Source organism: Cololabis saira, chromosome 17 (assembly GCF_033807715.1).
Source record: "Cololabis saira isolate AMF1-May2022 chromosome 17, fColSai1.1, whole genome shotgun sequence".
NCBI classification, from domain to species: domain Eukaryota; kingdom Metazoa; phylum Chordata; class Actinopteri; order Beloniformes; family Belonidae; genus Cololabis; species Cololabis saira.
In genome coordinates, this window is record NC_084603.1 from 40,856,295 (window position 1) to 40,870,644 (window position 14,350).

The 14,350-nt window shown below is 41.4% G+C and overlaps 1 protein-coding gene across 1 annotated transcript in view; it reads right to left on the bottom strand.

Moving 5' to 3' along the window:
* The window catches only part of LOC133463416 (collagen alpha-1(XIII) chain-like), a 97,351-nt gene that overhangs the window by 49,894 nt on the left and 33,107 nt on the right, over positions 1–14,350 (bottom strand). Inside the window, exons 8-12 of the mRNA XM_061744949.1 lie at positions 14,319–14,345; positions 14,199–14,225; positions 11,954–11,980; positions 3,045–3,107; positions 289–381 (exon numbers count right to left, since the gene is read on the bottom strand). Of these exons, the coding sequence (XP_061600933.1) occupies positions 289–381; positions 3,045–3,107; positions 11,954–11,980; positions 14,199–14,225; positions 14,319–14,345 (237 nt within the window). The remainder of the gene's footprint in view (positions 1–288; positions 382–3,044; positions 3,108–11,953; positions 11,981–14,198; positions 14,226–14,318; positions 14,346–14,350) is intronic.

Here is a 14,350-nt window from a genome sequence, read left to right on the forward strand (position 1 = left end):
TTGCCGTCAGGCTGCAGTTTCACAGAAACGTGATGATGTCTAATCGATTTTTGATTCCTCTGAACACTATTATTGCAACAAAAACCACTTCAAGCAACGACACCGTGACCAGCGGTGTGTGTGTGTGTGAGATACGGCCGGAAGACTTTCTAAAACACTGTCAGCAACAGGAACATATGACATATTCCCCTCTGTTGAAAGACTGTGGTCTGACATGACTGTAGAAAAAAACAACTCTGATTTGATCAGTAAAGTGTCCATTCCCCCCCAGCTAGGACCGGTACTCACCGGAGGCCCACTGGCTCCATCGAAGCCCGGGTTACCTGGAAGCCCCGGGGGTCCTGGAGGTCCTGGGGGTCCTTGAGCTCCAGGTTCACCCTGCTGAGAGACCTGGAGTTACAACCAGACATCCTGGGTGCAGCAGCTCACCATGCCAACACAAGCTCATCCTGCAGCACGGGGGGCAGCGGGGGGTCAAGGTTAGCTGGGGGGCAGGGCAAGCCGTTACCAAGCTGCTGGGCAGGAAAACTAATCAGTGATCAAATCTGTCTTTTTTTTCATTTTCCAGTCTTTCTGAGGCGTTTGAGATACTCGTGTTCTTCAGGGAATTTAACATGCTCAGGTGCCAAAGACAAGACCATGCTCAATAAATATGAGACCTGGTCGCAGGGCCCGTATTCCCATTATGGGACGGTCTCAATGGAAAACCTGTGGTTTTATCACTTCCATTTGGAAGAGTATTAGGGCCAGGCAGGAGAAAAATAAAAATAATATTTTAGAGGAGGAAGATTTTTTTTTCATTATTCACTTTGAGAAAAAAGTCGAAATTTTAAGAATAAAGTCAAAATGTGGAGAAAAAAGTTGAAATGTAAAGATTAATGTTGAAGTACAATTTCGAAAAAAAGCCGATATGTCGAGATAAAAGTCGAAATGTCGAAAAAAAGTTGAAATGTCGAGATTAATGTTGAAGTACAATGTCGACAGAAAAGTCAAAATGTTGAGAAAAAAGTCAAAATGTCGAGAATAATGTTGAAGTACAATTTCGAAAAAAAAGTCGAAATGTCAAGAAAAAAGTCGAAATGTCGAAAAAAGATCGAAAAGTCGAGATTAATGTTGAAGTACAATTTCGAGAATAAGTCGAAATGTTGAGAAAAAAGTCAAAAATTTGGTGAATAAAGTTGAAATGTTTGAAATTTCGAATTTATTCACAAAATTTCGACTTTATTCACGAAATTTCGACTTTATTCTTGAAATTGTACTTCAACATTAATCTCGACATTTCATCTTTTTTCTCGACATTTCGACTTTTTTCTCGAAGTGCATAATGAAAAAAGATCTTCCTCCTCTAAAATATTATTTTTATTTTTCTCCTGCATGGGCCTAATACTCTTCCACACTTCACAGGACCTTTTTAAGTATAAAGCTAAGCTCAGAACCTGGAAACAGCTGAGCACACTGAGGACAGTGTAAGTATAAAGTATTAAAGAGATTCAGTAACTCCAGAGCTCCGTCTTTAACAGAAACAGCGCTGGATTTCTCTGATACGTCACTGATGCCGGTCTTTCTGACCCCTGAGCAACTTCTGCTTCCTGAAGATCATGAATGGAGCCTCAGAGAGCTTATAAACATATTTTCGGTTTAGGAAATATTCAAATAGACATCACATGCTGTATCTTGTAAGTGGCTGAGGAGCTGGGCAGTGGCAAACTAATGGTCTAATGAGAAATAAAGAGTAAATGTAATCATAAACATCTTCATGTTTCACAATCTTGTTTTCGAAACTTTCGAAGGCTTTGCTTGAAATTCATATGGTTTGACAATAAGATGATTGTTAAACATAATCACTGAGCAAGTAAATGAATATTTTCCTAAAGGAGGTGAATTTTTGCATTTCTGAGTTAATTATAATGAGTGTGTCTCAGCAGCTACCGGGTGTATTCAGATCAAATTGTTATTAACAGCAAGGAGTAAATAAAGGTGGAGTTTTTCCACTAGAAATATGATCTATGAATGCAAAACTTTGCATTAAAGAAAGTGAAGTTGTTTTTAAGCTGTTCTTAGACTGCAGACTCTGTGAGTTTTAGTCTGAAACTGAAAACAGGCTAGTTCTATTTTCCTCAGGTTGGCCACAGTCTGGTCCTTTTACGATGTGTTCACTTGGTGATGGAATTGTTTCCTTTAGGAGTTGTGCTTATTCCTTTGATGTGCTGCATGTGTATATTGTAGGCTTTTTGGGAGTAAAGATGGCTTGAATTATCTTTTTTCCCAGTACCAGGGCAGCTAATCAGCTAAAGGTTAATGACTCACCGGGCTACTATACGATAACACACAATATTATGAAACCTGCATGAAATCTCATTATGGCAAATAATGTATAACTTTGTATGAGACTCAAGACTAAAGTGAGGTAAATACAGGACTGTCTCAGAAAATTAGAATATTGTGATAAAGTTCTTTATTTTCTGTAATGCAATTAAAAAAACAAAAATGTCATACATTCTGGATTCATTACAAATCAACTGAAATATTGCAAGCCTTTTATTATTTTAATATTGCTGATTATGGTTTGCAGTTTAAGATTAAGATTCCCAGAATATTCTAATTTTTTTGAGATAGGATATTTGAGTTTTCTTAAGCTGTAAGCCATGATCAGCAATATTAAAATAATAAAAGGCTTGCAATATTTCAGTTGATTTGTAATGAATCCAGAATGTATGACATTTTTGCATTACAGAAAATAAAGGACTTTATCACAATATTCTAATTTTCTGAGACAGTCCTGTATTAGTTGATGAATGGTTTTTTATTTGTAGCTGTCATCTCTTCTTGCCACTGCCTATCTCATCTTTAATCCACAGTTTTGATTCAAAAAGCAGTTTGATCTTTTTCCCAGCTTTGCATGGACAGTATTTGATTTGGAACATCACTAAACATTCGGATGCAGTTGCAGCCAACTAGTTAGTTGCAGCACGGTGGCGGAGGAGAGCCGGGGAGGTTTGATGAAGAGGGAGCAGCAGCAGACGTCGGGGCAGAGAGAGTTGTACCTTGAGGCGTTTTAAGATTAGAGGGCTTATTGCGGGCATGTTGCGCACGGTGATGGGCAACATCTGCCAGGGGAAGTCACAAAGCACAGGTGGCCAGCAGTGCAAAAAGGTCACGGGGCAAAGATCACCAGGAGGCCAGAGAAAGGAAACGGGGGAGAACCAGGAAAAACCAGAGAAGGCAGGGGGAGGGTATGGAAGAAAAAGAGAAATAGAACAATGATTGTGAAAAGCAAAGAAATGGAACGTAAAAAAGGGAGTAAAATGAGCCTGGAAAGGAAAGATAAGAAAGAGGCACCTGCACAGCAAACTATGGGCCTGGACCGGTAAGGGGGTGGTGCGTTCACTCTGGATTTCTTTATTTCTAAATGACATACACGTTTTACAATTAAACCAGGAGTGTTTTATTGTGGCAAATTATGAGCAGGCTTGTTTTTGAGGGGTCCTATGCCTATGCACTAATGCTTTACACTTCAAGAAGTCACATGCTAGATTTGTGAATCTCATTGCTCGAATTTAAGTTCAGCTAAACGCGCAAATTTGAAATAAATAAATAAATTATAAAAAAATCTGATACAATTTCTTACTTACAAACTCCAATTTCCAGGAAAAAATGAAATTTTGACTTTTTTAGGTCACACATTTGCATAAAAAAACAGAACAAAAGAAACAAAAAAGAAAGGATATTCTGACAGAGAGACTTCACAGAGATGTCCTTATTTACGTGGCAACAAATGACGGGTCATTTTATTTCTCCTCAGTAGGGGTGGAACAATATATCGTGCCACGAAATTTTGCGATACAAAAACGTCACGATACGTGTCGTGGAGGTGACAAACTGTAGCTGATATTGGGTTATTAATATGAATATATTGTGTTGACTAGTAACATCCTATTGGTGCAGCGGGATCACGTGACGATCGCGCCTGAAAAGTTTGGGACTTTTCATAGTTTATTTATTTAATTTTAGTTGTTAAATTTCTGGAAAAGAAAAAAGTCAAGTCATAAATGAGAGAAACTATTCAGTTTGTGGCAAAACAATATTTTTTTTTTTACTGCTTTCTCTTTAAAACTTAAATAGTTATAAAGCATTACAAAGTGTAACAATAGGGCAAACGTACAGCATTGTTTTGTATTTTGTGTCTTTCAAATAAAAGACAATTTTTTCTAGTCATATGTTCCTACGGAAGCGTATTGCATTCACTTGAGAAAAAAAAAATCTGCTCTGTTTTTCTGAATTAACGAGATACATTTTGGATTAAAAAAAATCTGCTTTGTTTTTCTGAATTAACGAGTTAATTATTCTCAGAATTCCGAGAAAAGTTTTAATGAAAAAAAAGAAATCTGCTCTGTTAACAACCTGCGAGAAGCTGTCACAACCACAAAGTCCTGAGGTGCCTGCGCAAAGTCGACAAACTAATAACAATACCATCTACTGTATATAACATAAAGGCAAGAGTATCTCCCAATGTTTCAAACTAAAAGCTAAATAAAACTGAACAGGCGGGACATGTTTGCTTTCATGACATCGAGTTCTCAAGGAAATGACAGCTTCTTGCAAGTTGTGAGGGATCTGGTTAATTCAGAAAAACAGAGCAGAATTATTTTTTTTCATTAAAACTTTTCTCAGAATTCTGAGATAATTATCTCATTAATTCAGAAAAACAGAGCCGATTTTTTTTCCCAAGTGAATGCAATACGCTTCCGTATGTTCCTCATTCAAATACTGCTATAATATCGTATTGTTATCGTGACATCAATATGGTGTATGGTACCGTATGGTGACATTAGTGTATCGTTACACCCCTACTCCTCAAACACAGTATCTTGAGGTGGAGCTTGTCTCATGGGGGGCCTGTAGCGACTACCGGGGTCCAGAAACAAGAACCGTCTAGGTTATCCAGTTCCTGCAGCACCAACATCCCCGTTACCCCGTTAGACCCGTAGGTTGCAGCAAAGCAGAGGTGGGCGCCAGTCTTGCCACAAAGAGAGTACAGGAGTGTAGTTACAGTTACAGTTACAGAGCACGTCCAGACTTACTGAGGCCGCCTGTCCAACACACGGCTGTACAATACGCCGCTTCTGTTGAGACGACCAGCATGATCAGATACAAGCGTAACAGAGGAGTTCCCACCGAAAACAACCACTGACGTCTAGTACAGCCGGCTGCACCACACTTGCCTTCTTTTTACACGTGTACATATTTCCATATTTGTCACGAACTGATGTTAAAACAAAATCTGCATACACTTGGAATATTGCTCTTTTTGCTTCTCCAAAATGTATTTTTAACTACACTGCAAAAACTCTTAATCTTAACAAGAATATTTGTCTTATTTTTAGTTAAAATGTCTCATTTTTAGTCCAAAAAATCTCATTACACTTAAAACAAGACTCATCACTGGAAAAAACAACAATTTTCACCTGTTTCAAGTCGATTTTCACTTAAAATAAGTAAAAAAATCTGCCAGTGGAACAAGATTTCTTTGCTTGTAATGAGAAGATAAATCTTGTCCCACTGGCAGATTTTTCTACTTATTTCAAGTGAAAATTTACTTGAAACAGGTGAAAATTGTCAAATAACAAGTTATTTTTCTGGTAATGACTCTTGTTTTAAGTGTAATGAGATTTTTTGACTAAAATGAGACATTTTAACTAGAAATAAGACAAATATTCCTGGTAAGATTTTGAGTTTTTGCAGTGTAATGGTGCAATTTTGAATGACTTGTTTTTGTGTGGATCAACAACAGTTTCATTTAAAAGCCAAACATTGCTGATTTATTTTTTCAATGGAAATATATACAGCATGTTATAAGTGAATATAATTAGGGACATTCTAAAAAGTAGGCAAGTGTGCTGCTTTGTGCCTCACCGTACCAGAGAAATATATGCAGGTTTTCCAAATGAAAAAATGGAAAGATATAAAAAAAAAACAAAAAAAAAAACAATTTGTGTCTGTGTTAAAGTGGCCATATTATGCTTTTCTAGGTTTTTTGTCAATCTACAGTATTATTATGAGGATATTATAAGGCGTTACTGAAGCTCAAAAAAACGACGTATATGTTGTGGTACTCATAAGCATAAAATACTATGTTTTCTTCCACCTTCCAATAATCATGTCTACCTCATTCTGCTGCACCTTTCACTTTTTAAAAATGTATATATGTTAATAAGAGCTGTCATTTGTCTATTACCTATTTACTGTAGAGTGAGCGAAAATAACCGAGTCAAATTCCATGTCTTGTCTGACCTGACCTGGCCAAATAAACCTGATTCTGATCATTTTAAATGTGTACGTTTATAGTACTGAATATTTTTTCCCTCCTGGTGGATCTGCAAGTACTTCTAATTTTGCTTTTATTTCTAACACGTCTCCAAAAGAAAGACATTTAAAACCAGTTGTGCCGCGTTGCCAGGTATGGTAAGGCTGTGTGTGCTGAGCTGCAGCAGGAAGCTGCTGTGTGTGTAAACCTGTTGCAGCTACGACTAAAGAACTGGAGTTTGTGTTGAGGTCGATCACAGGAAATGTTGAAAAGGTACAGTAGCGTTGATAATAAACTGGTACATTAAAAACATTAAAAACATGTGTCTGACCAGTAGCAGGAGTTGTTGTTAACCCTTGTACTGTCTTTGGGTCAAAATGACCTCATTCTCCTGTTCCTTCTTTCCTCCTGCTCTCCTTCTTTCCTCCTTCCTTCCTTCCTTCCTTCCTTCCTTCCTTCCTTCCTTCCTTCCTTCCTTCCTTCCTTCCTTCCTTCCTTCCTTCCTTCCTTCCTTCCTTCTTTTCTCCCTTACTTCCTTCTTCCTTCCTTCCTTCCTTCCTTCCTTCCTTCCTTCCTTCCTTCCTTCCTTTCTTCCATCCTTCTTTTCTCCCTTCCTTCCTTCTTTTCATTCTTCCTTCCTTCCTTACTTCTGTCCTCCCTTTCTTCCATCCTTCCATCCTTCCTTCCTTCCTTTCATCCATCCTTCTTTTCTTCCTTCCTTCCTTCCTTCCTTCCTTCCTTCCTTCCTTCCTTCCTTCCTTCCTTCCTTCCTTCCTTCCTTCCTTCCTTCCTTCCTTCCTTCTTTTCTCCCTTCCTTCCTTCTTTTCATTCTTCCTTCCTTCCTTCCTTCCTTCCTTCCTTCCTTCCTTCCTTCCTTTCTTTCTTTCTTTCTTTCTTTCTTTCTTTCCTTCCTTCCTTCCTTCCTTCCTTCCTTCCTTCCTTCCTTCCTTCCTTCCTTCCTTCCTTCCTTCCTTCCTTCCTTCCTTCCTTCCTTCCTTCCTTCCTTCCTCCCTCCCTCCCTCCCTCCCTCCCTCCCTCCCTCCCTCCCTTCCTTCCTTCCTTCCTTCCTTCCTTCCTTCCTTCCTTCCTTCCTTCCTTCCTTCCTTCTTTTCTCCCTTCCATCCTTCCTTCCTTCCTTCCTTCCTTTCATCCATCCTTCTTTTCTTCCTTCCTTCCTTCCTTCCTTCCTTCCTTCCTTCCTTCCTTCCTTCCTTCCTTCCTTCCTTCCTTCTTTTCATTCTTCCTTCCTTCCTTCCTTCCTTCCTTCCTTCCTTCCTTCCTTCCTTCCTTCCTTCCTTCCTTCCTTCCTTTCTTTCTTTCTTTCTTTCTTTCTTTCTTTCCTTCCTTCCTTCCTTCCTTCCTTCCTTCCTTCCTTCCTTCCTTCCTTCCTTCCTTCCTTCCTTCCTTCCTTCCTTCCTTCTTCTCTTCCTCCCTCCCTCCCTCCCTCCCTCCCTCCCTCCCTCCCTCCCTCCCTTCCTTCCTTCCTTCCTTCCTTCCTTCCTTCCTTCCTTCCTTCCTTCCTTCCTTCCTTCCTTCCTTCCTTCCTTCTTCTCTTCCTCCTTCCTGGACCCGAACACAGCACCAGGGTTAAGATTAGCCATTAGCTCCTCCCATCTACAAAACCTCCAGGAATTCGACCAATCAGAAAATATTTTCAGAAAAAGCCTCTCCTTGTGACTTTTGCTCTTTCACCAGATAAACAGAAGGTTTTGGTGTTAAGTTTAGTTTCAAGCTTTTCCCAAAGTACCAGATGTTCAGATTAGACGACTGAAAACAAGCATAATATGGCCAGTTGAAGTAAAAAGCTAGCGTTTTGTTTGGCAGTCAGAGGGGGTTTTGGGGCGGTGGAGAGCAGCAGGCTGAGGACTGCCTTGCTCAGAGGCAGCAGGCTGAGGACTGCCTTGCTCAGAGGCAGCGGCTCAGGACTGCCTTGCTCAGAGGCAGCGGCTCAGGACTGCCTTGCTCAGAGGCAGCGGCTCTCTTTGCGGCACGACTTGGTGACACCTGGTTATCTGTCAGGGTGGGAGCACCCACAAACCTTCAACGTCATGGCCTGACTGGAGCGCAAGGCAGCCAGGGTTTTCCGAGGCAGATCCTGCACAAACAGGCCCTACATGTGAGGGAGTGGTGTTTCAGTCAGTAACCAGTACCAATATGTTCAACCGTATCAAGACGTCAGTCTACTCAAAGGGCTGAAGTATTTTCTTCTTTTTCCACATCCAAGCAGTCACGTGGAAAAGTTAGTCCCTCCTCCTTCTTTTCAAATATTATTTGTCCAAAAACATAATAAGTCATCTGATTTGGGGGTTGTCCTTCACATGAAAAACATGTCTTTTTTTTTTTTTTCCTTTTTAGCAAAATTAGAATAGAGGGAATGCGCATGACGTCACAGATGCAACTTCACAGCGGGTTACGCCCACTGAGTGTCAGAAAGACTGAGTGTCAGAAAGACTGAGTGTCAGAAAGACTGAGTGTCAGAAAGACTGAGTGTCAGCGTAAACTTTCAGTTTGAGCAACTGGAAAACATCTAAAATGGGAAAGAGCTGTTGTGCGATCGACTGTACTCATAGATTTAGCAAGAAATCAGAGTTATCGTTTTACAGACTGATGAAAAATAAGTTTAAGCTTAATTCTCAGAAACAACTGGATTCCAGTTACCGAAACGTGGATTTGCGGTTCCCATTTTGTATCAGGTAATGTTGGATTTTTGGGTAGCTAACGTTAAACGGTCAAATCATAAAGTTCGGTGTCCTCATCACTTTAATTTCTACAACAAATCCTGCCTTGAAGTCGGACCAAGCGTCAAGACTTTTGTAAGCCTTCAAGCTTTGCTTCGTGTATTTCCCCGGCGTAGAAATTAAGTACATATAAATATCAGGAAACTGGATTTGTGGACAAATATTAATGTCCATGGACCACTGGTTCTTTGGGTAACTGTACCAAATATTAATGTCTATGGACCACTGGTTCTTGGTAACTGTACCAAATATTAATGTCCATGGACCACTGGTTCTTGGGGTAACTGTACCAAATATTAATGTCCATGGACCACTGGTTCTTGGTAACTGTACCAAATATTAATGTCCATGGACCACTGGTTCTTGGGGTAACTGTACCAAATATTAATGTCCATGGACCACTGGTTCTTGGTAACTGTACCAAATATTAATGTCCATGGACCACTGGTTCTTTGGGTAACTGTACGCGTCACTGTCAAGTCCAACTGACGCTAATTTAAGCCGATAATCGGGTTTTATCCCGTCTTCTCCACTAGTTGCAGCCATTTTTGCTGATGTTTTGCCACTCAGTGTGAGTAAGGGGTCCAGTCGGAATGTGACGTCAATGCAGACCCTCTATTCAATTCAACTGCATCTCTGAAACCATTGTTTTGGGATGTTTTGGGACGGTTTACGTCAGGAACCTGCAGAGCATCTAACTTCATACAGGTCTACACACAAAACCACAAACACAGGGCTGAACGGTAGTTCATATGGATACATACATGATAGATATGAGAATAAACCAGAAGCAGGAAAAATGAGCTCTGCAAACATTAATTCCATGACTCACTTGATTAGATTCACTTAAAAATGAGCAGATATGTAAAATAATAAACTGAGAGGGAAGTCTGACTTGACAGGATCATATTATGGGAGAAACGGTGCACAGTGTCGTTCACTAGGAAATATTTCCAAAATGTCTCCACACAACCACTTATTGTTTTGGCGTTGACGTTCAGTGGTTGACGTATTTCAGTGCAGACGTGGGCAGGCTTGTTCTGCACTAGGATAGATCAATAACCTGCTGATCTGGCAGGATCCGTCCTGAAACCTGAAAAGGAACCTCCACAAACACCCCCCCCACTCTCTCTGGATTATGTGCAGACGCTGGGAACGCTGGGAACGCTGGGAACGCTGGGAACCAGCGGACCTCCCAGCCAGACTGCTGCAGGGGCTCAGAGAGGTGCAGGAAAAACTCCTTCAGCCGGCCTAATTCTCCTGTTCCTTCTTTCCTCCTGCTCTCTCCTTCCTTCTCCCTTCCTCTTTTCTCCCTTTCTTTCCTTCCTTCCTCCCTTCCTTCTTTACTCCTTTCCTTCTTTACTCCTTTCCTTCTTTCTTTTCTCCCCTCGTACATTCTTTCCTTGTTTTCTCCTTTCCTTCCTTCCTTCTTTCCTTCCTTCCTTCTTTTTTCCCTTCCAGCCTTCTTTCCTTCCTTCCTTTTTTCCTCCCTTCCTTCTGTCCTCCCTTCTTTCCTTCCTCCCTTCTTTTCTCCCTTCCTTCCTTCTTTCCTCCCTTCCTTCCTTCTTTTCTCCCTTCTTTCCTTCCTCCCTTCTTTTCTCCCTTCCTTCCTTCTTTTCTCCCTTCCTTCCTTTTTTCCTCCCTTCTTTCCTTCCTCCCTTCTTTTGTCCCTCCCTTCCTTCCTTCTGTCCTCCCTTCTTTCCTTCCTCCCTTCTTTTCTCCCTTCCTTCCTTCCTTCCTTCCTTCCTTCCTTCCTTCCTTCCTTCCTTCCTTCCTTCCTTCCTTCCTCCCTCCCTCCCTCCCTCCCTCCCTCCCTCCCTCCCTCCCTCCCTCCCTCCCTTCCTTCCTTCCTTCCTTCCTTCCTTCCTTCCTTCCTTCCTTCCTTCCTTCCTTCCTTCCTTCCTTCCTTCCTTCCTTCCTTCTTTCCTCCCTTCCTTCCTTTTCCCCTCCCTTCCATCCTTCTTTTCTCCCTTATTTCCTTCCTTCCTCCCTTCCTTCCTTCTTTCCTCCCTTCCTTCCTTTTCCCCTCCCTTCCATCCTTCTTTTCTCCCTTATTTCCTTCCTTCCTTCCTTCTTTTCTTCCTCCCTTCTTCCCTTCTTCCATCCTTGACCCGTAGACATCACAAGTGTTAAAGTGGGTGAGTTGAAACACCAGAAACCTCCAGCTCCGTATGTGTCTGGGTCCTTCCTTCCTTCCTTCCTTCCTTCCTTCCTTCCTTCCTTCCTTCCTTCCTTCCTTCCTTCCTTCCTTCCTTCCTTCCTTCCTTCCTTCCTTCCTTCCTTCCTTCCTTCCTTCCTTCCTTCCTTCCTTCCTTCCTTCCTTCCTTCCTTCCTCCTCTTAATCCTGCAGCAGTTCTGACCTCAGCGCTGCGTCACAACCTCTCTCTTATTAGCAGGAGCTTTTTATTATAGCTCTAAAGAACTTGTGTGGTAGAAGAGTAATAACTGAAAGGCTGAGTTACACTGAAAATAGACTTATCTTTCTGACAAAAATCCAATTACATAAGAAACTCTTATTGTTGGCAGCAGCACACACGGCTCTTATCACAACCAGAAGTCTGCCATAATTGCACTGTTTTCTCTCAACTAGCCAAAGCCCCAGAGACGACGGGCCAAAGAGAGGAAAAGCTCCACATGTGCTACCCATCATGGTGCTACCTGCCATTTATCCATCCAACTTCTGCACTTTTCCCACCTCACACAACCTTGCTTAATATTTTGTTCTGAGGGAAAAAACAGAGAAATAAAACAGAGAAGCAGTGGACACTGGAATGGAAAACAACGCCGACGAACTACGTCCGTCTCCTGATAACAGCATTTCAGTCACGGTACATAAACACTGGTGATGAAGTGGCAACTTGTTGTGAAACAGTAATGAGAAAGAAGGACTTCCAGCGTGATGTTTGCTCACCCGGTGTGTGTAGTCTCCACAGACACCCTGGAGAAAACAGAAAAACAGTTTGGAATTAAGGGGGAAATCACAAACTTAACACATGAAGAGCAGTGGGTATGTGGAAGCCAAGGGAGCTGTGCTCGGTGTCGGCTGGCAGAAACATTCACAGTGGCAAAGGAAACACATGTGAACCCTTAATTCTGGACCTTCCTCTCTCCAGAACTGCTCCAGACACATCTGTAGCACGTTTGGTGTGAACGGCTCTCTGGAGGACGTTCAGACTCTCTACTGGAGCTTTTCCACCAGTACTTACTCAGCCCGACTCCACTCTCATCGGTTTGGTTCTTTCCCACTAGGGGTCTAATGTGCAGAGTAGATACTTTCTGTATCTATTCTGCCGAGGTTCTAAGCTGCTGAGTCGGCTGTATCTGACATCATCACACTACAGGCCACCGATTGGTCGGGGGGTTGGAGTCAGACGTCTGAGTCAGGAGGAGGAAATCAGAGAAAGAGACTCTGACGGATTCTTGTTCATTTTATTCAACCAGCAACGGCAGCAAAAGTTTGTTTCATGATCCAACTCTGAGGTGCAGATGTTCATAAACCTGGTGCTGAGGAGAGAATTAAAAAGATCTAGACGGAGATAAGGAACGACCAAATCTACCAGGAGCTCTGTCTCTTCATAGCTGCTCACGGCTCCAGCTGACTTTTCAGCAGTGCAGGGACAAACAAAAAAAAATTAAAAAGCGTCGCCGCTTGAAGCTTCTCTCACTCTCATTTTCTAAATTGGTATCAAACACAAGCCACTACGGTGGCCGAGACCCGCCATTGCAGAAAAATAAAAGTAACGCTGCAAATAAAAGTAACGCTGCAAATAAAAGAAACGCTGCAAATAAAAGAAACGCTGCAAATATGAAGAAACCCCGCTGCAAATAAAATAAAAAAACCACGCAAATAAAAAAACCACAACGGAAGTGAATTACCGGGGACTATTAAGATTAGGCACCATACTAAAACTGTACCCTGAGTGCAGGCATTTTGACGTAGAATTGTCAAATTGGTTTAATTCATCGTACAAATTGTTACAGATTACTTTTGTAATCCTGTATTTCACCCGTCCTTTGTACGTTTTGACTGTATAGAAACTTCATTTTCGTCAGTTGTTTGAAATAAGACCTGGAAACAGGCATTGTGGGATAGAATTGTCAAATTGGTTTAATTCACTGTACGAATTATTGCAGATTACTTTTGTAATACTGTATTTGTACTGCCCTTACTTTTTAACAACTTGTGCTTTTTATTATTTTACCTCTTTTCTTATCATTTTATTTCATTTTATTTGTTATTTACTGTTTAATTGTGTCTTGCCGTTTTTAATGTTGATGTAAAGCACTTTGAATGACCTTGTGTTGAATTGTGCTGTACAAATAAACTTGCCTTGCCTAAAACTGTCTTTTCTAAGTCACTCTAAACTGGTTTTACCAATTAGACTGGGGATGTGCAAACTACTTCAAATAACCTGTCAAAGAGTCTGGCTGCACGTACTTTCTCGTCCGGCACTGTTAATGTTTAATGGGCATTAAATAAAAAAATAAATAAAATAAAATTATTTGTGTTATCAGGTAAAGCCCATTGTGTTTGCTGTTGTGATATGATGAGGTATTGTGACACCGTGGCTGACCTGAAACTCCAGCTTCCTACCCCCTGCAGGGGCCACACCTTGGAACTGGCTTCAACAAACACTTGAACCACGGGAATGCCATATGATGAAGTTCCTGACTGACTGATATGTTAATACCAACTCATTTGGCCACAGACCTGAACCACGAGAACACCCTATGGGGTAATTTACAACTTAGTGACAGTCATGCCAAATGCCCGATAACGGCATTTGGCCACAGATCACATCTGACTGTAAATTGCTTTTTGTCTCTCACTTGGCTTGTTTATTCCTGCCTTTTGTGCTTTGAACTTACTGTATAAAAGTCATGATTCCAGCCACTCTGGGTCAGCACACCAACCCAGACACGCTCTGCGTAGGTCTGCTCACCGCCGGCTACTGAATAAAACTCTCTACACCACAGCGGACTTCTCAACTGGTTTTGATAATATTCTTCAACAGATATTAGAAGAAGATCAGAGACGTTTTTAGTTCACATTCTTCCCCCGACACTGAATGGTTTCATTGCTTCCGCAGCCTTTTCTGGTAAATTGTTCTAACTCACTGGTAACATTGAGAAGTTTCTTCAAAAGCATGTCTCACCTTCTCGCCTTTGAGTCCTGGTTCCCCCTGGAAGGAAAACACAACAGTGGGTGGTTGGTCAGTTAGCAGAGAACACTGGCAGGTTATCATGGAGGGAGGAAGACGACTGGAGAAACTCACCAGGAGTCCTTTAGCTCCACGCTGCCCCTGGA